Source organism: Capra hircus, chromosome 26, assembly GCF_001704415.2.
Source record: "Capra hircus breed San Clemente chromosome 26, ASM170441v1, whole genome shotgun sequence".
NCBI lineage: Eukaryota > Metazoa > Chordata > Mammalia > Artiodactyla > Bovidae > Capra > Capra hircus.
The window spans coordinates 17,684,362-17,708,896 of NC_030833.1; the positions used below are offsets into that span (position 1 = coordinate 17,684,362).

At 37.3% G+C, this 24,535-nt stretch overlaps 1 protein-coding gene across 2 annotated transcripts; it reads left to right on the forward strand.

The window, feature by feature from the left end:
* DCLRE1A (DNA cross-link repair 1A) lies at positions 42-24,183 on the forward strand. 2 transcript variants are annotated; one of them, XM_005698500.3, is made up of 10 exons: positions 42-119; positions 626-1,744; positions 4,524-6,215; positions 7,812-7,945; positions 9,011-9,129; positions 12,354-12,494; positions 15,935-16,080; positions 16,853-17,007; positions 21,860-22,001; positions 23,578-24,183. In XM_005698500.3, exons 2-10 carry the CDS (start codon positions 1,279-1,281, stop codon positions 23,736-23,738), a joined length of 3,156 nt encoding a protein of 1,051 aa, XP_005698557.2. In that variant the 5' UTR covers positions 42-119; positions 626-1,278; the 3' UTR covers positions 23,739-24,183. The 2 variants fall into 2 exon arrangements, with proteins under 2 accessions (XP_005698557.2, XP_017896933.1); XM_018041444.1 differs by lacking the exon at positions 42-119 and having other exon boundaries at positions 370-1,744.

Consider the following 24,535-nt stretch of genomic DNA (forward strand, 5'->3'; position numbering starts at 1 on the left):
TGTAGAACTTAAAGGGCCCAAACTTTTTTTTTTCTTTTCAAAGTTCCCGTTTTAGACCGGGAACAGCCGATTCGACACAGCGTTGGTCACGGGAAGCTGTTCCCGCCACGACATGAAAGGTAAAGGAGCAGGCTTTTTTAAGTTGGGAGGGACTAGCCAATGGCTTGGCTTATACACCAACGCCGCGTTTTATTACCAGGCAGTGCAGTGAAAGTGCAGGAGCGAACACGGGGACCAGGCGGACGAGGGGTGTCGAGGGGGAGCGGACGCAGCTGGAGCTCCTCGCAGCAGGGTGGGGGTGGTGAGGGTGCCAGGTGGGCGTCTGCCCTCAGAAGAGGGGTGGGGGCACTGGTGGCTTTTGCGGAGCGGGCTGTGTTGGCTTCCAGCCCTGGGAGTGGGGAGGGGAATGAGGGCCCCCTCCACTGGCCTTGCCGCCTCTAATGCCTAAACAGGAGGTCGAGCCGGTGGGTGTCATCAGGCAGGTGAACCTTGGTTTTTGAGGCTGGTGGGAGAGAAAGCTGATCACTCGCAGGCAGATCACCTCTGCGATCTGAAGTTAGGCGTGTGGGTGTCCTCGGTGCAGGTCCAACTTCACATACTTGAATTTTGTTTGTTCATTCTGTAGCCCTTGTTCACTGCCGCTGGAGGAAGATACTGGACTGACCCAGGAAACCGAAGTTGTTGAATGTCCTGGAGTCACGGATAAGGGCTATTACTTTTCTTTTGCCAATCACACACATTTGATTATGGTATGACTAGAGTTACTAGCAAGCTGAAGTAGCTTTTAAGTGTTTGGAGCACCTGCTGAGTCAGTTGCCTAGGGACTGTGGTGGGATTTGTGATTTGGACATTGTCCAGCTGAAAAAGAATTGACAGGAGCTTTATAAGGATTTTACAAAGCTCCTTCTAAAATTAGTCTGTTAAACCTATGATTTCCATTAGGACTTGGTATTCAAAGTATTACTGATTCTTATTTTTATGAATCAAGTCCTGGAAAAAGCCAAGAGACCTGAATGAAGTATACACAATGGAAAACTCAGATGCTACCCCTGTTAATTTTACTGTGCCGTAAATGAAACAGCAAGTGTTCTTAGGTAAAAGGTTTGTGGTTTCCCAATATATTCAATACCAGAGCTTTAGAGTCCCATCAAGTTAGTAAGTTTTTTGTCACTTTTTTTTCCCTCAGCAAAATAATTCCCTTTAATAATTTTGTAACAAGAAACAGACTGTCAACTTACTTAAGATTAGTGCTTTTTTAATGATCAGAATCATTTTGCCATGTTAGAAGATGCTTTTTCGGAAGAAGACATCTGGGAATACAAATCCAAAAGAAAACCAAAACGAGTACATCCAAATAATTGCTCTGAGAATATTCCAGATTTTGTTGCAAAAGCAACAGATGGACAACACCAGTCAAAACGAAACAGAAATAAAAAAAGGACTGTAGAAACTAAAAAGAAGGTCAAGACCCCAGAAACGTGCCTTAGAGAAACAGACAGTCAGACTTCGGTCGCTTCCAGTCAGAACTCCATTTGTGGAGACGGTATTCAACAGTGCCAAGACACAGAGGTCACTCCAGAAAAGTGCTGTAGGACTCACAAAAACAAACACGTGTCTCCAAAGACACGACCGGTTTATGATGGGTACTGTCCCAACTGCCAGATGCCTTTTTCCTCCTTGCTAGGTCAAACACCTCGATGGCATGTTTTTGAGTGTTTGGATTCCACACCAGTCTCCGGAACAGGTAAGATTCAAAAAAGACAGTGGGCTTGAAATAGTCAACAAGACCTGAATGAGGCCAGACTTATCAATCTGGAAGGAAGGAAGGAAACCAGATAAGTAGTAAACCGGAAGTGAGATGAGATACTCTTAAGTAAGAATGACTCATCTTTGAAGGAAACAAGATAATGCATTGTGACCCTTCTTGTGAGGATAAAAAGATACTACTCATTGGTATAGCTGTAGAGAGTGTTGCAAACCTGAAAACACTTTGAATGGGGAATTCCCTGGTGGTAAGTGGTTTGGGCTCCTTTCCTCCACTGCAGGTGGAATGGGTTCAATCCCTGGTTCAAGAACTAAGATCCTAGAAGCCGCATGGCCAAAAAAGACAGTTTCGATGCATTTTATTATTTCATAAGGGTTCCAAAACATCTGTGGTTTTTCATAAATGTTAATTGAGCACATATTAGGCTACTTTTACCTGCATAAGGTAGGTGGTGGTGACATCTAATGGGCTTCCCAGGTGGCACAGAGGTAAAGAATCCACCTGCTGGTGCAGAAGCCATGGCTTCAATCCCTGGGTTGGAAAGATCTCCTGGAGAAGGAAATGGCAATCCACTCTGGTATTCTTGCCTGGGAAATCCCATGGACAGAGGAGCCTGGAGGGGCTACAGTCCCTAGGGTCGAAAAGAGTCAGACATGACTTAGCAACTGTGCTGTGCTTAGTCGCTCAGTCATGTCCAAACCTTTGCGACCCCAGACACTGCAGCCCTCCAGGCTCTTCTGTCCATAGGGATTCTTCAGGCAAGAATACTGGAGTGGGTTGCCATGTCCTTCTCGACTTAGTGACTAAATAACAGCAATTGATATCCAATAGAGGTGAAGTGAAGTCGCTGAGTCATGTCCAGCTCTGCGGCCCCATGGATGTAGCCTGCCAGGCTCCTCTGTCCATGGCATTTCCCAGGCAAGAATACTGGAGTGGGTTGCCATTTCCTTGGCCAGAAGATCTTTCTGACCCAGGGATAAAAGCCGGGTCTTCCTCATTGCAGGCAGACTCTTTACCATCTGAGCACTTAGTGTTCTTAAAAGTTGAACAATTTGCCCATTTTATCTTTTATGAAACAGACTTTTAGAGAATCATGAATCTTTTAGTCCACAGGAGTCTTGAAGTCAAGAATGCCGTACATTCTTCTTAATGTACAGAAAGAAGAACTAGGAAGGAGTGTTAGTTTATTAAGATTCTAGTAAATAATTGTGCCAAATGAGAACTGAAGTAATATTACATTTTTGTTATCTTTTAAACTATATAGTAAATGTCACGTTTAATGTGTATAAAATCCTACCTATAGTATATGGAGAATAAGTTGTTATTGATGATTTGTTTTGTATGTTTTAAACTTATATACCATATATAAAATTTTAAATCTCAAAGAATTGAAATTCAATAACATAAAAGTAATATTCAGTATGGCTTTCATGTTAACTATGATTCAAAAGACATTATTAACCTCTAGCTCTCATTTTAAAGTCTGCAAAGATGCAAAATAACAACAACAACAAACAAACAAACAAAAACTGCCACTAGCCTTTCCTGTAAAAGTGGAAGCCTCAACAAATGCTAGTAATTTGGTTTTCAGTGGCTTGAAAATCAGAAATCGAAGTCCCATAATGAGCCCCTCGGTGAAATGTCTTACAGATGAAGCCACCTCAAAGAGATTTTTCTCTTTGCTTTTCACTGATAAACTCCTTTGAACAGAATCTCAGATGGATTGTTCTTGAGTTTTTAACATATACTTTTATGAGGTAGTTTTAAGCAATGAAGTCTTCCAATTTAATGTAATATCTTTTTTGGACGTGAAAGTGAAAGTCGCTAAGTCATGTCTGACTCTTTGCGGCCCCATGGACTATACAGTCCATGGAATTCTCCAGGCCAGAATACTGGAGTGGGTAGCCTTTCCTAACCCAGGGATGGAACCCAGGTCTCCCACATTGCAGGTGGACTCTTTACCAGCTGAGCCACAAGGCTGGCCCTTTGGAGGTGGAGGGAGTCATTTTTTGATAGGCCGGGAAAGTGACATACAAGGGGAAGGTTATGCCAAGACGGTTTCCATAATGTTTCTCAATCATAATAGTATGCCAGGGAAATTTCCAGATTACTTAAGCCTTATTAACCAATTTATCAAATTAAATTGCAATCTAAAATCTTTAGTATGTGGACAGCTCTGATTAAGATTGCTATTATTGATTTTGTATACATTGTGAATATAATATTATGGAACCTAATTTGGCACTGCAATTGTCATACATCTGTGTTGCCTGATAAGACAAAAATTGGAGTAGAATTTTAGTCTGTGGAATTTTAAACTTATGATACAAACATACCAGCTTTCTCTATCCTTTTTTCTTTTGCCTGAGCAATAGAGATGTAGTGAAACTGATGGGATCGATTTCTCGTGCAAACATGACATGCATTTTGGAGGAGCTCATCCTTCTGAAAGTTTTTAGTGGGGAGAAAAAGGTGTTAGTCTTAACTTTTTTTCCAAGAAAAGAGTATTTGAAAGGAAACTTAAAAGAATATTTGACTTAGAAATAATAACTAGCACCTTGTAAAACCATACTTGATTACTGATAATTGTGTGTTGATTTTTTTGTTGGTATAAAGATAGCTATTGTCCTAAGACTGTGAAGTAGGGCTGATTATTTACCTGTTAAACCACTTACCTGTTAATTTATAGTGCTAATACTGTCAGAGCTTAGTCTGTGCTTTGATCCAGTAATACTTTTTTCTTTATTAAAATTTTCAGAGTGTCCTGATGGCCTTCAGTGTTCCTCAACAATTCCTTCTCATTACCGGAGATACACTCACCTTCTGCTAGCTCAAAGCAGGGCTGGTAATAGTCCTCTCAGGGATCCTTCACATGGGTCAGGGCAGAGTTTCAGTGAGACTAATTCAGACTTTCTTTGTAGCCTTAAGGAAAGATGGTCTCCACATCAGAAACAAACAGAAAACTTAAAAAATGTTTCAACTGATCCCTTGTTAGTGACCCAGTATCTAAAAAGCTCTCAGTCTCCAACTGAAACCGATAAAAAGATTTCCTCTTCGACAAATAGCCAAACTTCCCAACAAGTCCCACAATTTACAGGACATGTTAACAGTGACAAACTGGTAGGAGTTGGTTTGCCTCTTGCTGAAGAATTAGACAGCCAAAACAACCCAGAACACAGAAATTTGCCATTGCCAGAAAATGACTTTAGCAACTGTGAAATCTCCTATTCTCCACTTCAAAGTGATGAAGAAACTTACGATACAAATGATAAACTGGATGACTCACAACAGGAACGATTTTTCATGGAAAGTTCTAAAGATGGCAGTCTGGAAGAAGATGGCAGCAACTCCACTTTGTTTAAAAAACTATATGACCCCTTACTGGAGGACCAGGAGGCCTGCCCCAAAGTGGATAGCTTCTTAACGCAGGATAAATACGATGAAGAATTGTATGAATGCAACTCTCTTAATGATTCGTCTCAACTTACTTTCCAAAATAAGAGAATTGGTTCACATGGTCATCCAGCATATACTGATGATGATTTTATGTTGCTTCCACCTGCATTAGCAGAGAGGTTTACTTCTCCTAGTTACCAAGGCTCTAAAGCAAAACCTGATGAACCAGAATTTCGCTCATCTCAATCAAATAAAGAGAAACAGGTGATTGAAGAATCAGCTGTTTACAATCAAAATTCTCTTCCATTACTTAAGAGTAAAATGTCAAAACATTTTGAAAACCAGGGAGGAGGATGTCATTCTTTCCACCCAACCCAAAGTAAAACTAGAGAATTATCAAATAAGAATTCCAAAGCTAAGAACAACGCAAACTCAACATGTTTCTGCAGAAAGGCATTAGATGGTATGCTGGACAATAAAGTTCCAGTTTTAAATTCAGGAACATTTTCTAGTACACCTACTTTTGCTAAGCCTTCGAAAATGTTGCCCTCTGGCCCTAAGTGTCATGCAACACAGCCTTCTACTAAGGTAATGAAGCAGATGGATATAGGTGTGTATTTTGGACTGCCACCCAAAAGAAAAGAGAAATTGCTGGAGGAAAGTTCATTAGAAGGGATGAACTTCAATACAGCTGTAAGTCCTAATGAAAAGAGGTCCCAGCAGCGCAAGAGGAAAGCAGAAAAATCTTTAAGTGATTTAGAATTAGAGGTAAAGAATTTAAGTGAAAGTCAGCCCTCTGTGGAGCTTCCTGATAGGGGGTCACAGCGTCAAAGAAAGAGACTTAAAAAGTCAGATTCATTGCAGGAAGGAGGACATCAGAAGAATCCAGGTCACCTTAGGAAGACAGTACCTGGAACAGTCAATTTAAGTAAAGACAAAGCCTTTGTAAAATCAGCTCACGGCAGAGTGCAGAGAGAGAACACGAAAATCTCAGAGTCATCTAATGCAGGAGAATTAAGGAAAAAGGCATGTCCATTCTATAAGAAAATACCTGGTAAGTCAAAGTATCAATGCTTAATATATCTACAAAGATGCAGTTCTTTAAACTTCATTGCTCATGTTGTGTGCATGTGAAACAATTTTTTGTGTTTCCCTTATTTTTTATGTAACAGATTTTTTTTTTTTTGCCTATTTACTGTTTTTTTTGCTCCATTTAGTTCAGCAAACTTCTACTAAACATATTCTGTATACAAAATGGGGCTTCCCTGGTGGCTCAGACAGTAAAGAATCTGCCTTCAATGCGGGAGACCCAGGTTCCATCCCTGGATGGGGAAGATCCCCTGGAGAAGGGAATGGCAACCCACTCCAGTATTCTTGCCTGGAGAATTCCGTGGACAGAGGAGCATGGCAGGCTACAGTCCATGGAGTCGCAAAGAGTTGGACACAACTGAATGACTAACACCACCACTATATATAAGATACTGTACTAGTTATATAGATATTACAGATTTGACAAAAATTAGTATAGATCAGCTTAATATGGAAGAAGGAAAGGATTTCTGTAAGTAACCATAGTAACAGACAGCCTCTAAGAACTTAAGAAAAATGCAAAGTACTAAAAAGCTTCAAAGAAGGAAAATGTCATGGGTTAGCCAGGTCAGAATAAATGCTAAACATTTTTAAACCATATCATAACTTAGTTTTGTAATCTTTTCTTATTTTTTTTAATTTCTTGTGCCTTCATAGAAGAACTAATAGAAAAATGTGTAGTAAAATGAATTTTATTATTGAAACCAGGCATCCTTCTGAAAAGAACATAAAACTGCCAAAATGCACTTGGTTTCAGGAAGATTATTTAATGTGCTTTTTTGATACTATAAATGTATAATTTGCTCAAAATATTTATGTAAAGAAAAGTATTTATGCACATTTTGATTAAATTTCTATATTTAAAGTGAGCCCAGAACTAGTGGGCCATGTGTGGATAGGCTTCTGTAGAATTGTGGAGGTATGCTTATTTACCTGCATATTTTAGAACAGCTCAATCTTTTTTTTCCCCATAATTGCTGCTCTCTGGAGCCTTTTTAGGCTTTTTTTTTTTTTTTTTTCCTCGTTTTCCTTTCTCCTCGCCACCTCCCACAATGAAATTCAAATACTATGGATATCTATTTACCTGTTGTTGTTCTGTGACTCTTTGGAGGGCCAGTGAGATCATTTGGGTCATCAACCATCTTTCTCCTGCCAGAAGCAGGTCAATGTCACCCCTATTGAGATTTCATGTTTTAGAAGAAAGATAGCATTCTCCTTTTGCTGTTTCACAGAAGTAAAGGATTTTTAGGTGCCTAGTAAGTATCATGAAAATATTCAGCTAGCCAAATAACTGGTTTGTAGATTAGTACTTTTTTTTTTTTTTTTGGCAAAATTATTCTTTAAAAATACTATACTGGGTATATTTAGTGTAAACTTACAAGACGCATTTTCATCTCTAGGATCATCCTTTGATGAATTTATGCGGTGTAGATTTTTAAATTAAATTGTACAGTTAAGTTGGACATGAGATGTAAAGGTGTAAGAGGGTTTGCTATATAAGCAAATGGGTAACTTTTACTTCACTCTTGCTAAAGCAGCTGCTTTGGTGTTTTCGTTGTAGGAACTGGCTTTACGGTTGATGCCTTTCAGTATGGATGGGTTGAAGGTTGCACTGCCTATTTTCTCACTCATTTCCATTCTGATCATTATGCTGGATTGTCTAAAAACTTCATGTTTCCCATTTATTGTAGTGAGGTAAGTTCTAGTATTCTAAATTCTGAATTTGTGGAATGCAGTGAATTTCTAAGCAGTCTGGTTAAAAAATAATTAAAATTGTAAGATCATATTTCTGGAAAATATATGAAAAAGCAGATTCCACATTTTGGACTCTAAAATCAAATGAGTTATTGTTGATAGTTACAATAGATTTTTAAAAATATGCTTTATTTTATGGAGACAACAGATAAGCTAGTTCATGATGTACTGAAACATGTTTCATTCAGTAAATATTTACTGAATGCCTAAAAAGATACTCATGGCAAAATACCTAACTTCAGGGAGTTTACAGCCTACACATTCACCAGTACTCCAGTGGGTGCTCTATTTGTAGTAGAAAAGTAAACGGAATGCCTAGAAGTAGGAAGTCGGGGGCTTTACTGTGTCCTAGGCTAAGGTTAGAAAAAGTTTCATGGTGAAAGAGACACCTCGAACTAATTATTAAAAGATGAGCATTTTAATGTGTACTGCTAAGGACTTTGGCTAGAATTTGATTTAATCCTCAAGTATTCTTGAATTATCCTCTTTTTTATTAGTGAAGCAGCTGAGGCTTGGAAGCTTAAGTAGCATGCCCCAAGTCACAGAGCTAGTAATGACAGACACAAATTCTGAATACATGTCTGTCTGATTCCAGATCCAGGCAAAAGAAAGAGAAGAGAGCTTTCCGGGTAGAGAAGAGTTTGTGTAAAGGAACAGACACCTGAGAAGTATAGCCATTCCAAGAACTTCAGCTGCTAAAAACAAACTAAGGAATAACAGTAGATAAACCCGCAGAAATGGGTAGGGACCAAATCATGAAGGATTCTGTGTGTCATGCTGAGGTGATAGACTTTTTACAGGTGAGGGAGAAGTCAGAGATAGTGTTTAAGCAAAGCTGTGATGCAGTTTTTAGAAAGTTCTTCCTGGCATTCTGGTAGGTTTACATGAATATATAAGTGAAAGAACAAGGAAATTATTAAGATGCTTGAGTTCTTAAGTAGATATGAAATAAAAGACTTATTTAGTGTTTTAATGTGTCAACAATAAGCACATCCTGTTTTGCAGATAACTGGCAATTTGTTGAAGAGCAAACTTCACGTACAAGAACAGTATATCCATCCATTGCCAATAGACACTGAATGTATAGTGAATGGTATCAAGGTTATTTTGCTAGAAGCCAATCAGTAAGTGTTAAAGTTACTTTACTGACAACCTGTTTTTAAATATTCAAAAGGAAAACACGTTGCATGGTTATTTAAGAACTTTTTATTGAAACGATTATGTTTGATATTTCTTAAAACAAGTAAAATGTGTTTCTTCTTTTGGAAAAACAAAATGTACCCGATACAGAAACAAAGATTAAATGTAGAGAGATTCTCTAAGTGTTCTCTAGCCCTTTTTTAATACAGTTTAATTACTGTGCTTTACATATGAGACTCTATCTTATTTTTTTTATCTTTTAACATATTGCTGCTGTTCTTTAAGAGATAACCTTTTGCCATTTTCTTTAATATCACTTATATAAATTAACAACTGGTACTCCATTCAGATTCTAGAGGATTTCTTTTTTTCCTGTAAGAAATCCTTTAGGTTTTTGATACTAAAGACTTGGAAGATTTTTTTCTTGAAAGAATTTTTTCTTTTTTGCCTCATTTTTTAAAATGTTAAATACTGTCAGGATTCACAGTGCCAAAATACAACCGTCAGTCAGCTGCGCATCTTTACACTTTCCGTGGAATGTTATCCTTATGTACCTTAGAGATCATAGATACCTAGAGAATTAAAATTAAGACTAAACCAAGGTCTCCTAAATTCCAGGCCAGAGCTGTTTTTTTCAGATTGCCTGTGAGTTTTTATCTGCTAACTTTGCTGCTGTTTATTTTTTTAATCACCAATTATAACAACTCCAGTTCTGATTTTTTTTTTTTTTTTTTTTTGGTGAACTGTATTGAGGTGTAATTTATATAAATAAAATGGACCTATTTTAAGTCTTTGTTGAATTTTGACAAAATTACACACCCATGTAATTCCCACCACAATAAAAATGTGGAAAATATTCCCTACCACAGGAGTTTTCCTTGTGTTCCTTCCCAGTCAATCCCAAACCCCAACTTGGACTCAGAAAACCTTGTTTTCCGTGACTGTGGATTAGATTTGTCTTTGCTAGGGGTTCATCTGAATGAAATCACATGGTAACCCCTGTTTTGTATCTGGCTTCTGTCCCGGGTTGTATTTTTGAGATTCATCCATGCTGTTATGTGTTCCTTTTTGTTACTACGTAGTGTCTACTGATGACATAATACAATTATTTTATCCATTCAGTTCTTGATGGACAACTGATTTTTGTCCTTTGACTTTGCATCCTGAGACCTTGCTAAACCTGATCATTAGTTGTTGTAGGTTTTTTTGTATTAATAGATTCTTGAAAATTTTCCACATACATCTACAAATAAAGATGATTTCGTTTTACTTCTTTCTTTCCATTTAGAGTGGTATTTTTTTCTCTTATTTATTGTACTGGACTAGACCTTCAGATAATGTCAAATCTAAGTGGTGAGACCAGACATGTTCCCATGTTCTTAATCTTAAGAAGGATGTATTCAGTCTTTCTCCATTAAGTATGATGTTAGCAATAGGTATTTCATAGATACCTTTTATCAGTTTTGAGGAAAATCCCCTCTGCTGGAAGTTTGTGATGATGAAAGGGTGTTGAATTTTATCAAATGTTTCTTTGGCATCTATTGAAATTATAATATAATTTTTCTCCTCTATAATGTTAATGTGGTAAATGACAAAGATGGATTTAAACCAGGCTTATATTACTAAGATAAACCCCACTTAGTCTTCATGTATTACCCTTTTTGAAAATTTATAGGTGGATTTGATATGCTAATATTTTGTTAAAGAATTTTGTCTTTTATATAATGTCTATTGGTCTATAGGTTTTTAAAATAATACTTTTGTCTTACTTTGATATCAGAATAATACTGACCTCATGAAGTATTCCCTTCTCTATTTTCTGAAATATGTCATATAGTAATTGCTGTTATTTCTTCCCTAAATCTTTCATGTAATTCCCCAGTGAAGTCACTGAGGTGTGGATTTTGGGTTCAGGGAAAGGGAAGTTTGTAATTATTTCCTGCTGCTGCTAAGTCACTTCAGTTGTGTCCGACTCTGTGCAACCCCATAGACGGCAGCCCACCAGGCTCCGCCATCTCTGGGATTCTCCAGGCAAGAACACTGGAGTGGGCTGCTGTTTCCTTCTCCAATGCGTGAAAGTGAAAAGTGAAAGTGAAGTCGCTCAGTCGTGTCTGTCTCTTTGCGACCCCGTGGATTGCCTTGCCATTGCCTTCTCCAATTATTTCCCGTGTTTTCGTAGAATTTAAGAGTCTGACTCATAGCAACCCCATGGGCTGCAGCCCACCAAGCTCCTCTGTCCATGGGATTTTCCAGGCAAGAATACTGGAGTGGGTTGCCATTCCCTTGTCCAGGGGATCTTTCTGACCCAGGGATCGAACCAGGGTCTTCTGCATTGCAGGCAGATTCTTTACCATCTGAGCCACCAGGGAAGCCCTAACCACACATGGGACCTGTGACCAACCAGGGAGGCTCAGCTAAGCCTTAGTATCCAGGGATTTTATTGAAAGTCAGTAGTGTGTAATTCTGGAGAAGGCAATGGCACCCCACTCTAGTACTCTTGCCTGGAAAATCCCATGGACGGAGAAGCCTGGTGGGCTGCAGCCCATGGGGTCCTTCAAGTCAGACTCGACTGGGTGACTTCACTTTCACTTTTCACTTTCATGCATTGGAGGAGGAAATGACAACCCACTCCAGTGTTCTTGCCTGGAGAATCCCAGAGATGGCGGAGTCTGGTGGGCTGCCGTCTATGGGGTCGCACGGAGTCGGACTCGACTGAAGCGATTTAGCAGCAGCAGCAGCAGCAATGTATAATTCTAGCACCCCTATGACTGACCTCAGTACTCAGACTCCAGTTCCGTTAAAGCAAAAAACAAGTTTTCACTGCTGTTAGTAACTATCTGATCAAACTGGTAACATGTGGCCGATTGGGTGCAGCATCCAAAACACTCTTAGTAGGCAGAATGCTCCAAGGACTCAAAACTCATCTCCCAAGGACGAGTTCCAAAGACGGGCCTTTCTTGAGGATGTGTGGAATTTTACCAGTCTTGGCCTGCTGAATGAACCTTTTCCTGCACACCATTTTGTGTGTGTGTGTGACATAAATTCCCTTAAGTTAAAATGCTACAGTTCTCTGTAGTACAATGCTGTATCATTGTGGTCAGTTAATAAAGTGTGTTAACTTGTTGATATGGAAATGAATACTCTTTCTTTAGATGCTTTGTGTAAATAATCTGTGTAAATAATATTCCTTTGAAATGTTTGTGTTCAGCTGTCCAGGTGCTGTCATGATCCTTTTTTATCTTCCTAACGGCCATGTCATACTACACACGGGAGACTTCAGAGCAGACCCCAGCATGGAACGTTCTCTACTTGCTTGCCAGAAAGTCCACACACTTTACTTAGATACAACGTAAGAGAAGCTTTGTTTCTGTGCTTCTTTTTTCCACTGACAGCATTTCCCTGTATATTATGAATAATTTGAGCTTGTGCTTAGGTAATCAAAGCAATGACTTATTGTCAATTATCATTTTAAGTATTTATCAGAAAGATGGTTGGAAAAACATACACTTACTTAGGACAGATCTGGGATTACATGTCTTAATTGACTCCAGCTCAATTTTTTTTTTTTTTTTTTTGTAATATCCCTTTGAAAATATGGTTTGTATGAGAAACTTGTTGCTGAAAAAAGGAAGGAAAATTTGAAATTTGGGAGCAAACTTTAGGAAAACATCCTTTAAGGTTATCCTCTTAAAGTATCTGTGTAACAATTAAGTGTGATTATGAAGAAAAGAAAACAGAGAATGAGGTCTATGTCTGAATATTCAGAATTACGTTGCTCCTTTCTCCAAAAGGTAACCTATAAGCAACAGTCTTGAATTCCCAAGTGCTATCAACATAATAGTATAAGCCATTGTCTTTTTGAGTGCATGCGTGCCAAGTTGCTTCAGCTGTGTCTTTCTGTTTGCGACTCCATAGATAGTAGCCCACCAGGCTCCTCTGACTAATAGGATTCTCCAGGCAAGAATGCTAGGGTGGGTTGCCATTTCTTCCTCCAGGGAGATCTTCCCTACCCAGGATAGAACCCATGTCTCTTGTGTCTCCTGCCTTGGAGGGGGGTTATTGACTACTAGCGCCACCTGGGAAGCCCCATTGTCTTTTTCAGTTCAGTTCAGTCCCTCAGTCGTGTCTGACTCTTTGCGACCCCATTGACTGCAGCACACCAGGCCTCCTTGTCCATCACCAACTCCCGGAGTTTATTCAAACTCATGTCCATTGAGTCAGTGATGCCATCCAACCATCTCATCCTCTGTTGTCCCCTTCTCCTCCCACCTTCAATCTTTCCCAGCATCAGGGTCTTTTCAGATGAGTCAGTTCTTCCTATCAGGTGGCCAAAGTATTGGAGTTTCAGCTTCAGCATCAGTCCTTCCAGTGAATATTCAGGACTTATTTCCTTTAGGATGCACTGGTTGGATCTCCTTGCTGTCCAAGGGACTTTAAAGAGTCTTCTCCAACACCACAGTTCAAAAGCATCAATTCTTCTGTGCTCAGATTTCTTTATAGTCCAACTCTCATATCCATACATGACCACTGGAAAAACTATAGCTTTGACTAGATGGACCTTTGTTGGCAAAGTAATATCTCTGCTTTTTAATATGCTGTCTAGGTTGATCATAACTTGTCTTCCAAGGAATAAGCGTCTTTTAATTTCATGGCTGCAATCACCATCTGCAGTGATTTTGGAGCCAAAAAAATTGAAGTCTCTCACTGTTTCCATCGTTTCCCCATCTATTTGCCATGAAGTGATGGGACCAGGTGCCATGATCTTACTTTTCTGAATGTTGAGTTTTAAGCCAACTTTTTCACTCTCCTCTTTCACTTTCATCAAGAGGCTTTTTAGTTCTTCTTCACTTTCTGCCATAAGGGTGGTGTCATCTGCATATCTGAGGTTATTGATATTTCTCCTGGCAATCTTGATTCCAGCTTGTGCTTCTTCCAGCCCAGCGTTTCTCATGATGTACTCTGCATATAAGTTAAATAAGCAGGGTGACAGTATACAGCCTGACATACTCCTTTTCCTATTTGGAACCAGTCTGTTTTTGCTAGCATGTGAGGTGAGTGCAGTTGTGTGGTAGTTTGAGCATTCGTCGGCATTGCCTTTCTTTGAGATTAGAAAGAAAACTGATCTTTTCCAGTCCTGTGGCCACTGCTGAGTTTTCCAAATTTGCTGGCATATTGAGTGTAGCACTTTCACAGCATCACTTTGGGGATTAAAATAGCTCAGCTGGAATTCTATCACCTCCACTAGCTATGTTTATAGTGATGGCCTACTTGACTTCGCATTCCAGGATGTCTGGCTCTAGGTGAGTGATCATACCATCATGGTTATCTGGGTCATAAAGATCTTTTTTGTATCTTCTGTGTATTCTTGCCACCTCTTCTTACTATCTTCTGCTTCTGTTAGGTCCATACCATTTCTGTCCATTATTGTGCCCATCTTTGCATGAAATGTTCCCTTGATATCTCTAATTTTCTTGAAGAAATCTCTAGTTTTCCCCCATTCTATTGTTTTCCTCTATTTCTTTGAATTGATTGCTGAGAAAGGCTTTCTTATGTCTCCTTGCTGTTCTTTGGAACTCTGCATTCAAATGGGTATACCTTTCCTTTTCTCCTTTGTTTTTTGCTTCTCTTCTTTTCACAGCTGTTTGTAAGGCCTCCTCAGACAGCCATTTTGCCTTTTTGCATTTCTTTTTCTTGGGAATGATCTTGATCCCTGTCTCCTGTACAGTGTCATGAACCTCCGTACATAGTTCTTCAGTCACTCTGTCAGATCTAATCCCTTGTCTTTTTATTATTATTGAAATACCTCTCATCAGTTTTTCAGAAATGATGTTAACTATTTCAGTCTGTCTCAATAAGACCTGAGTTTGGATTGCATATTTTAGTAAGAGATGATCTTCCATATCCAGTTTTCTAACACTATAGCTAACTTTTCCATTCTTCTATATGTACTTAAATACTAGGTGAATTAAGAAAATAATGTTTTAAAAGAAACCTTTTTGTTGTTACTTTAGTCTACATACCATTCTGAATTTCTTTGTGGGTTTTTATAGGAGAGAGGACTGAGTTTTTTGTCTGCTCTTATAGCTGACCAGCAAAGAGTATATTTCTTTGATGTTTATACTTTATGAGTTTTTTAGTGAAAAAGTGCTGAACTTTCATGTCAAATATCTATAACTAGTAGTGTTAGGGTTAATACTAATAGTAGTATTTTTCATTGGCTGTTATTATATTGAGGTAGACACAACTAGATCTGCTATATTCCTATAATACTATATATTTCTGTATCTCCTAAGAGAGAATAACAACCATGTGAATATTAACTACTTGATTTAGTGATAATTCATCAAATTCATGTTCAGTTTCATTATTAAAAATATATGTTTTTGATAAAGCAGAATTCTTTAGTCCATAAAAATAATCCCTATGAATAGTATTTTCTTTGATAGGGGTTGGGGTTAAAAAAAGAAGATATTAAGGTTTACAATTCATAGCTAAAATAGCTAGCTAGAAATATTCTTGAAGGAAGAAAATGCAGTTTCTTTATTTGACAGTGATAAAAGAAATATAATGAAAAAGGTATATTGAAAATGTGTAATTCCATCATAAATAATCAATAGCTGTTAACAAATATTTTAACCACAGGCACTGGTGAGGTAACTGCGGTGGTGTTAATACACTATACTGCTCTTGCATATAATTTTGATAAAGCTTCTTTTGTAAAATAACATCCGACTTAATGCTATGGCTTTCTTGTTGTTCTTTTAGTAAGACTGTATTTACATATTACAGATATTGCAGCCCAGAATACTCGTTTCCATCTCAGCAAGAGGTTATCCAGTTTGCCATCAACACTGCCTTTGAGACTGTAACTCTAAACCCACAGGCTCTTGTTGTCTGTGGCACTTACTCTATTGGAAAAGAGAAAATCTTCCTAGGTGGGTGATAGCTATAGCTAATTTACATTGCTGTATTACAAGGACCAGAAATTCTTTTTGCATAAAGCCCTTTCAGGCATCGTTCTTGTGCTTGATATTTATTTCCTGAAACAGTTCAGTATTACCTTTGAAATTGAAGAAAAATTTGATAGAGTTTAATTCCTTTAAACTTTGAAAAACTTAATGGAAACATTTGATAAGTGTGTTTATGGTAGCCTTTATATCTACAAAGTGTTTATAGAGCAAAAGTCCATGCTACATTAATATTTTAGCAGACTGAGAGATGACTAGAGCATAGTTTCACTGCATTTTTTGATGATAACTATCAATTAATTATTTTAGAGAACAGGTTTAGTTTTTGTTCCTAAATGATTTCTGGAAATGCAACTGTAATTTTTCTAGATAGTATGGTACTACTTTGCAAAGTATTTTCCATTTCTTCTTAACTGTGGTCCCATAATGTCAAATACTAAGATGTAAAATGATAAAGTCGGGGTTTTAACGCCTGCAAACTTATCTTTCCCCCTCCCTCAACCCCTTTCCATCCATCTTTTGCAATTGTGAAAGACTAGTTCTTTAAAAATAAGTTATTGGATTTCTCACTATTTATTCCTTATGGTTAACCAAGAAAATCATTCAGCTTTCTTGAGACTATTGCAAAAGTGTGAAAGGTTTGAATTTCTACGTGGTAAATTCTTATTTTAAAGTTGATTAAGTTGTTGTTGAATCTTTTCATGAACTATAACTTACTATTTTTGAACTTTTCCTGTAGCCATTGCCGATGTTCTGGGTTCAAAAGTAGGCATGTCCAAAGAAAAATATAACACATTGCAGTGCTTCAATATACCAGAAGTCAGTTCCCTCATCACTACAGACATGTGCAAGTCACTGGTTCACCTTCTCCCAATGATGCAAATTAATTTTAAGGTAAGCATTCAAGAGATAGGTCTTTAGGATGAACTAGAAAAGGCAATCTGATGATTGTAAACTAGAATGCCATTTTACTTGCATTTAAGGTAGAGGAATTCATTTACAATGGAGTCAAAGCAAAGTTTGCCCTAGAAAATCTTTTAAGTGGAATTTGAAATGTTTTTAAGTTTTTCTGATGCAGCTGTATAGAGTGATTCATATGCTCACCAGGAGTTTAGGAGCTAGGGAAGGAAGAAACAAAAATAGAAAAAAGTATGCATCTCTCTGGTCATTCAAACCTTCTGTTTGTAAGATTATTTTCCATTTCTTCCTGGATGAGTAGGGAAATGAATGAAGAATTCTAAGGCATTCTTATGTTTCTTCAGGTCTATTCTGTATAATATTAAGCCACTATACCATTGATATATGTTGAAAATATATATGTGAGGATTAAATGAAATAGAATAAGTATATTTTAAAAGAAAGTTCTAGTGTTAGTTCTGAGGTATAAATTAAGATACTATGATGTGACCTCCCTGTAATTTATGGGGATTTGTTTGTCAGATTTATTCCGATACTAAGATTCATTCCTTTTTCTAACATTTTGACACCTTGCAAAGGAATACATCAAACCTGTGTATTAAAAGCAATAAAGAACATGATGTACACCAAAAAATGTATTTTTAATTTTGTTATAATATTTATGAAACAATATTATGGAGCCTTTTGAAATAGCTTAGTATGTATTGATTACTATATCTGTCATAAATAAGAACACTGATATAGTGTATTTTAGTATTAGTATTTTAGTTCTATCCCTTGAATAAGAAAATTTTCCTCTTTTCCTGAGATTATGATAAATCCTTTTGGCACCTATTTCCGTGAGTGTATAATTCATAAAAATGTCAAGGATAATCAAGTCATAGTGTTGTCCGTTAGTATTTAAGCCAGCTTTGCAAACATATGTTAAATTTGAGAGGCATCCAGTTTGCATGGAGGCTAATGAGAATGTTGCTTAATCAAAAAATGAACACTGATATCCTGAGGAGGGTATAACATATGTTTATGATTTTTATCTTACCGTCTTATTTCTTGCTTAGTTTGCTTCATTTGAACAAATGACCCATTTAAGGGGACAAAACGGGTAGGGGAGTCAGAATATTATGGAAGTAAAGGGGCTAGAGTTTTCAGGAAAGAATGTTTATGAGTACGTTGTGCTGTGGAGAGGTCATAGAAGGAAAGGATGACGTTCACAAGGACTATTGCAGTGAAGTAATGTTGGAGGAAGCCAGAGTCAGCAGAGGGCTAAGGAATGAATGAGAAGGTATACAGATAGCCAGTAAGCACATGAGAAAAAGAGGATCAGCACTGTTAGCCATCAGGGAGCTGTAAATCAAAACCACAGTGAGATACCACTTTACACTCACAGGGATAGCTGTAGTAAGAAAGATAGTGCCAATTGTTGATGAGGATATGGAGAAACTGGACCTTCGTGTATTGCTAATAAGACTGTTAAGTGGTGCAGCTGCTTTAGAAAACAATTTGTTAATGTCTTTAAAAGTTAAACATGGAGTGAGTATATGATCAGTAATTCCAGTCTTAGGTATATGCCTAGGAGAATTAAAACATAATGTCCACACAAAAACTTCTATACACGTGTTCATGACAGCATAGTTCATAGTAGCCATAAAGCTGGAAACAGCTCTGGTGTCCATTAAATGATGAATGGATAAAAAAAAGCTGTTATGTACATAAAACAGAAATATTCAGCTGTAAAAAGAAATAAATTACTGTTTCATTATTGTATGAATAAGCCTTGAGAACATGCCAAGTGAAAGAGACACAAAAGGCTACATATTTTGTGATTTCATTTATATGTAATGTCCAGAATAGGTAAATCTGGAGAGAGTAAGTAGGTTAGTGGTTTCCAGGGCTTGAGGGAGAGGAAATAGGGAGCAACTGCTAATGAGAACAGTGTTTTCTTTGTGGGGATGGGTGGAGGTATTGATGAAAATGTTCTAGAATTAGACAGCAGTGATAGTCACACAACTTTGTGACTATACCAACAACCATTGAACTATATGCTTAAAAAAAAAACTGTCAGTTACCTGCTTTGAAGAAAAAAAAAAAATCTGAAATCTTTGTCTTATTTCCATTATGTGTTGTATGTTTTTGGTATTTTTCTGTAGCCTTTCCCCTTCTTCCATTAAAGTGACCAGATATTGATGACATTCTTTTTACAATTTCATATCTTCAAAATGCAGGTGGAGCAGAAGCAGATGGTTACCATAAGGCTACATTTTAGTTAGTACACAAAACCAATTTTTTAAACTAGGCAAAATAGTTTTATTGCATCAGAGATAATGACTTTTTTGTGAAAATGTTAACATGATACAATTGTCAGGGTTTCTGAGGCAGGCTTGAAAGGCTTAGAAAGAAGTCTTTACAGAAGACTATAAATCAGGGATTCCCCGACCTTTTTGACACCAGAGACTGGTTTCGTGGAAGACACGAAACCTTTTCCACAGATTGGGAGGTGGGAGGGGAATGGTTCAGGGATGATTCAAGCACATTACATTTCTTGTGCACTTTCTCTCTATTATTATTACATCAGCTCTACCTCAGATCATCAAACATTAGATCCCAGAGGTTGGAGACCTCTGCTATAAATAATAGCACTCATGCTACCTAGTTCAACATCCCAGGTTCATATATGTAAGAACTTAATTGACTACCACCCCTGATTTTAACCTGTTGATGGGATGTGGTAAACATTAGTTGTAGATGATTAATTTACATACCGAAAAATAACTTCAGTAGCATCTACTGAAGGCATTTTTGTCACAAGCTAGTTACCAATAAACAGAGAAACGAGTCATAGATCAGGGACTTTCTGTTGACTAAATCATAATAAAATCCCTCATGATAGCAGTGCTCCAGTGGTGGTTAGTGAATGACTGGCGGTGGTTGCAGTCTTTCTTGTGCGCTTGGCTTAGACGATGATGTCCTGTGTTTCTGTTTGTGGCACAAGTTAATGATGTTTTTGTGGTAACTCTAATTTGTCTCATGAAAAGCAGAAATTACTTCCGATTCAGTTCTCCCGAGTGTTTTTACAGAGACACATAAGAATGGAAAAATTTGATGACCTATTTTTGAAAGTTGGGCTCTTAGTTTATGATATTACATGTATAATTGTTCTAAACATGGCTCCTGTCATGTTCTTTTCTTTGTGAGAACAGGAAAAGAAGAGGATTCGTAATTAAGCAAACAGTATTATATTAGCTAGATCCTAGACTAAGCAAGACAAAAACCTGAAAATTTGCAGAGCCAGGGATATGATAATGAAAACTTATATATCTGTAACTGAAACTCTTTTTTTGGAGGAGGGATAGTAGTTGGTAACATATATGACCGTTTAATAGTAGGTATACAAATTAGCAAAAGAGCATTATTTGATATGAAAGAGAAATCAAAGGATTATTATTAATTCACCAGTGAAATATTAATGTCTGATAAACACAATAAAATCATCAGCCTCTAGATAATAAGAAGAAAAAAAATTTTTAATGAAACACAGTGATGTGTTTGTCTTCTACCAAATAGGCATACTTTTTAAAAAGGTAGTATTCCTATGCTGAGATTCAGAGAAAGTGGCACTCTTCATCCACTTATAAGGGAAATTAGGGGCAAGTCCTTAGCTATTCCATTTCTAGGAGTTTATAAAAAAATAAGTCCTTTCTGAAGAGATCAATCTAAGATTCTTAGGTGCTGATGGTGTAATAGATGATGAGAGTTTTAAAAAGAAAGAACACATTGTTTCCATTAAAAAAAAGAACAGGATTCAGAAAGTGGTGTTTATAGAAGTATGCTGTAGGCTTCCAGAAGGTGAAGGCTCTGTCTCATTGACCACTCGAACATCAGCCCCTGGAACAGATACTGAATGAATGAATGAATAGGTAGATGAGTGGATTTGTCTTTATGATTTCTTCAGAACTTCCTGCCAGCATCTTTTTAAAATTCAGTGATTTATATGTATGGTTAAAGAAGAAAAAGGAGATTTCTGGAAATCCAAGATGACACTATATACTATTTAGGTTTTTTATTGTTTTAAATAAAACTAGGATGTTATTATAAATTTACACTAAGCCTTATGACACTCTGGGTTTAGTCTTTAGCCAAAAAGTATTAGATTTTTTTTTTTTTAATATCCCTTATGCCATTTTGCCTTTATCTGGGTTTTTCTTATCTTTCGAAGGTTGAACCTTGGTCATTGATTTTCTAAGAATCTTACCCAATGTCCTCACTAGTGACAACCTTAGTTTGGAAAGTTCTATTCTACTCAAAATGTATTAGCATTTTATTTCTAATTAAAGCAGCCTGAGAAGTTTTGCAGTTATTCTGGTTCATGTATAAAGGGTGAAAAGGAGTGAACATTTGAAAAGAGCTACCGTGCATCTTAAAATGTATGTCTGTGCTGAGTGTGATGCTGTTATAAAGTTATTTCCATCTTTATATCCACCCGTCAGTCCTCTGTTGGTGTAAATGCATGGAGAGTATGGACTCACATTTATCAATGTTAGTATCATATCTCTAATAAGGGTTGCAAAAAGTCAGACACGACTGAGCTACTGACACACACACACACACACACACACACACACACAAACAACTTCAGATAAGCAAAGGGGAAACTTTTGGTTTTTCAGTTATTTTGTTTTCTGGTGGGGAGCACAGCACTAGGTTTTCCAATGCTCACCAACTGAAAACTCCCCCAAACTGTGCCGATGCAACATTTTAATCACTCTGTGTTATTCCACATTACCCATCTTCACCAATCATTAAATAAATATCTTTTTTTTCTTTCAAACAGGGTTTACAGAATCACTTGAAGAAATGTGGTGGGAAATACAATCAGATTTTGGCTTTTCGACCTACAGGTTGGACGCATTCTAACAAGTTAACTAGTCTAGCAGATATTATTCCCCAGACCAAAGGAAACATTTCAATATATGGTATATTCATTTTGCTTTTACTCTTAATATTTGTAATTAGTTTACTTTTTTTTTTTTTTAAGCAGTAAAATTAAGATCCAACAAAAAAGAGTCACCAAAGTATCTTTAAGAATTTAACAGGTGAAAATTGCTCCTCACTTTCTAAACCTGGCTTCCCTTGTGGCTCAGAGGTTAAAGCATCTGCCTGGAATGCGGGTGACCTGGGTTCGATCCCTGGGTCGGGAAGATCCCCTGGAGAAGGAAATGGCAACCCACTCCAGTGTTCTTGCCTGGAGAATCCCATGGACGGAGGAGCTTGTTGGGCTACAGTCCACAGGTCGCAAAGAGTCAGATACGACTGAGCGGCTTCACTTTCACTTTCAAACTCATATAAAAAAGTACAGCTAGTAATCAATGACTAATACAGAGGAACGCATGTGTGTTATCAGGGACGTGTCGGGGAGATTGTAGAACTTCCTGGCTAACCCAATATACTACTCGAAAGGAGAGACGGGTGGTACCACTGTGTTTTAAATGATGCTGTGGCACTGAGAATAGGAAGACAGTGCCAGATGTGGTGGCAGCAAGAGTTACAAACTTGACTTTAATTTTTTTCATCTTTGGAGTACGTTAACCATTTCTGTCCTTAAAAACTGGCTTATGAATAATGGCCAATGAATAACTGGCTTATGAATAACTGGCTTTTTGGACCCTAGTTTACTCTAACCAGGACCCTTTCTCTGTGGTATTTGATCTTCAGTAAAGAAGATAATAAGATTTTGAATACTTAATCTTTTTTTTTTTTCCTTTTTATGTGTACAAAGCTTGGGGATGGAATTTGCTTACTTGCTCTGGAAATAAAGAATCTTTTGCTTGTTACCCTTCAGGTTTTACTCATATTTCATCTAGAATTTTTGTGAAATCAGTAGCTGGGCAAAGTGCTTAAGGGAAGAATTGTTTAAAAAGAAAAAATCTGTTTACAAATAAGAATCTATAGAAATGCATATTATTAAGTATCTACATAGAAAAGTAGAAAAGACCCAGGGATTGAACCCAGGTCTCCTGCATTGGCAGGCGGAATCTTTACCATCTGAGCCACCAGGGAAGCCCACGTAGAAAAGTAATAGCATTTTTTAATGTTCAAAAGTGTTTATATAATTTTAATCTTTATTATTTGTAAAAGACGGGTTTCCCTGGTGGCTCAGTGGGAAAGAATCCACCTGCCAAGGCAGGAGACATGGGTTCGATGCCTAACCTGGGAAGATACCCTGGAGCAGGGCATGGCAATCCACTGCAGTATTCTTGCCTGGAGAATCCCATGAATAGAGGATCCTGGCCCTGGAGAATCCCGTGAATAGAGGATTCTGGCATGCTACAATCCATGGGGTCACACAAAGTCTAGCATAACTTAATGACTGAACAAAGGAAAAACAGTTTGTAAAAAATACTAGCAAATTTTGTTATCAGAAAAAAAAAAGCACCAAGGAGTTTTTGGCAAAAATACTTGGATTGCTTTCTTTTTCTCTTTTATTTTATTTTGGGTGTGTGCAGTTTTCTTTAGTAGTTTGTTTAGTAAGCACTGTCTTTTGTGTTGCAGGGATTCCTTACAGTGAACACAGCAGCTACCTAGAGATGAAACGTTTTGTTCAGTGGCTGAAGCCACAGAAAATCATACCTACCGTGAATGTGGGCACCTTGAAATCTAGACGCACAATGGAAAAATATTTTCAAGAGTGGAAACTGGAAGCTGGATATTGACATTACCCCACAGGGCTCAGAAATAGTTAAATAACTTAGACCTCGCTTGTTAGTAGTTAAATCTTCAGTGATAATGAGGTACACTTTATGTGAAAAACCTCATGAAGGTCACTCATTCTGCTTAAGTTCTCGTTTACATTTGAGTAGTATGTTCATAGTGCTGACTATGGAGAGCATCTTAGCATGTCCATGATAATTGAGACTGGTCAGCCTAGTACCTTTGTTTTTTGCCCCTTCTTTCGGGGGCTATTGTATTCTGCATCCAGCAGTAGGAGGGGAAACACAGGCAGATTCAGGAACCAAAGAATTCAAGATAATGAACTATATTGAAAGCATTATATATAAGTAATTACATATCTTTAAAATTATTTAATATGGGGCATATTTTTATGATAAAAAGTTTATATGATATGCATACTTAAATAAATTAATCTTAAATATGCTATAGTGTCATTTGTTTTTTAGGATTTATAATTGATGTTTATGTAATTTTATAAAATTTCAGTGACAGTAATTGAACATTTGACTCTGAAGATGACTCAGAGAGCCTAGATAATTACCCAATAAAGGATGGAGAAAAGCTTGCATGAATAATGTTTATCTGGATGGTTTGCTCAAGACATCAGAGAACTAAAAGTTTAGACTGCAATTTTTTAAGTGAGATTATGTAATTTATTTATGAATCTTGATCACCCCAACAGAGATGAAGTAGCTGATCCAAAATGAAAATTTGGGGTAATGCATGTTTTAAATGTTTTAATGGAGTTTAAATAAGAAAATATATTTTTGAATTGGGC

Bases quoted from the DNA above. Each gene is read 5' to 3' on its own strand.
- DCLRE1A (XM_005698500.3), top strand. From the start codon at position 1,279: ATGTTAGAAGATGCTTTTTCGGAAGAAGACATCTGGGAATACAAATCC. The intron at 7,946-9,010 runs GTAAGTTCTAGT...CCTGTTTTGCAG, and splicing joins TTCCCATTTATTGTAGTGAG to ATAACTGGCAATTTGTTGAA. The intron at 22,002-23,577 runs GTATATTCATTT...TTTGTGTTGCAG, and splicing joins AGGAAACATTTCAATATATG to GGATTCCTTACAGTGAACAC.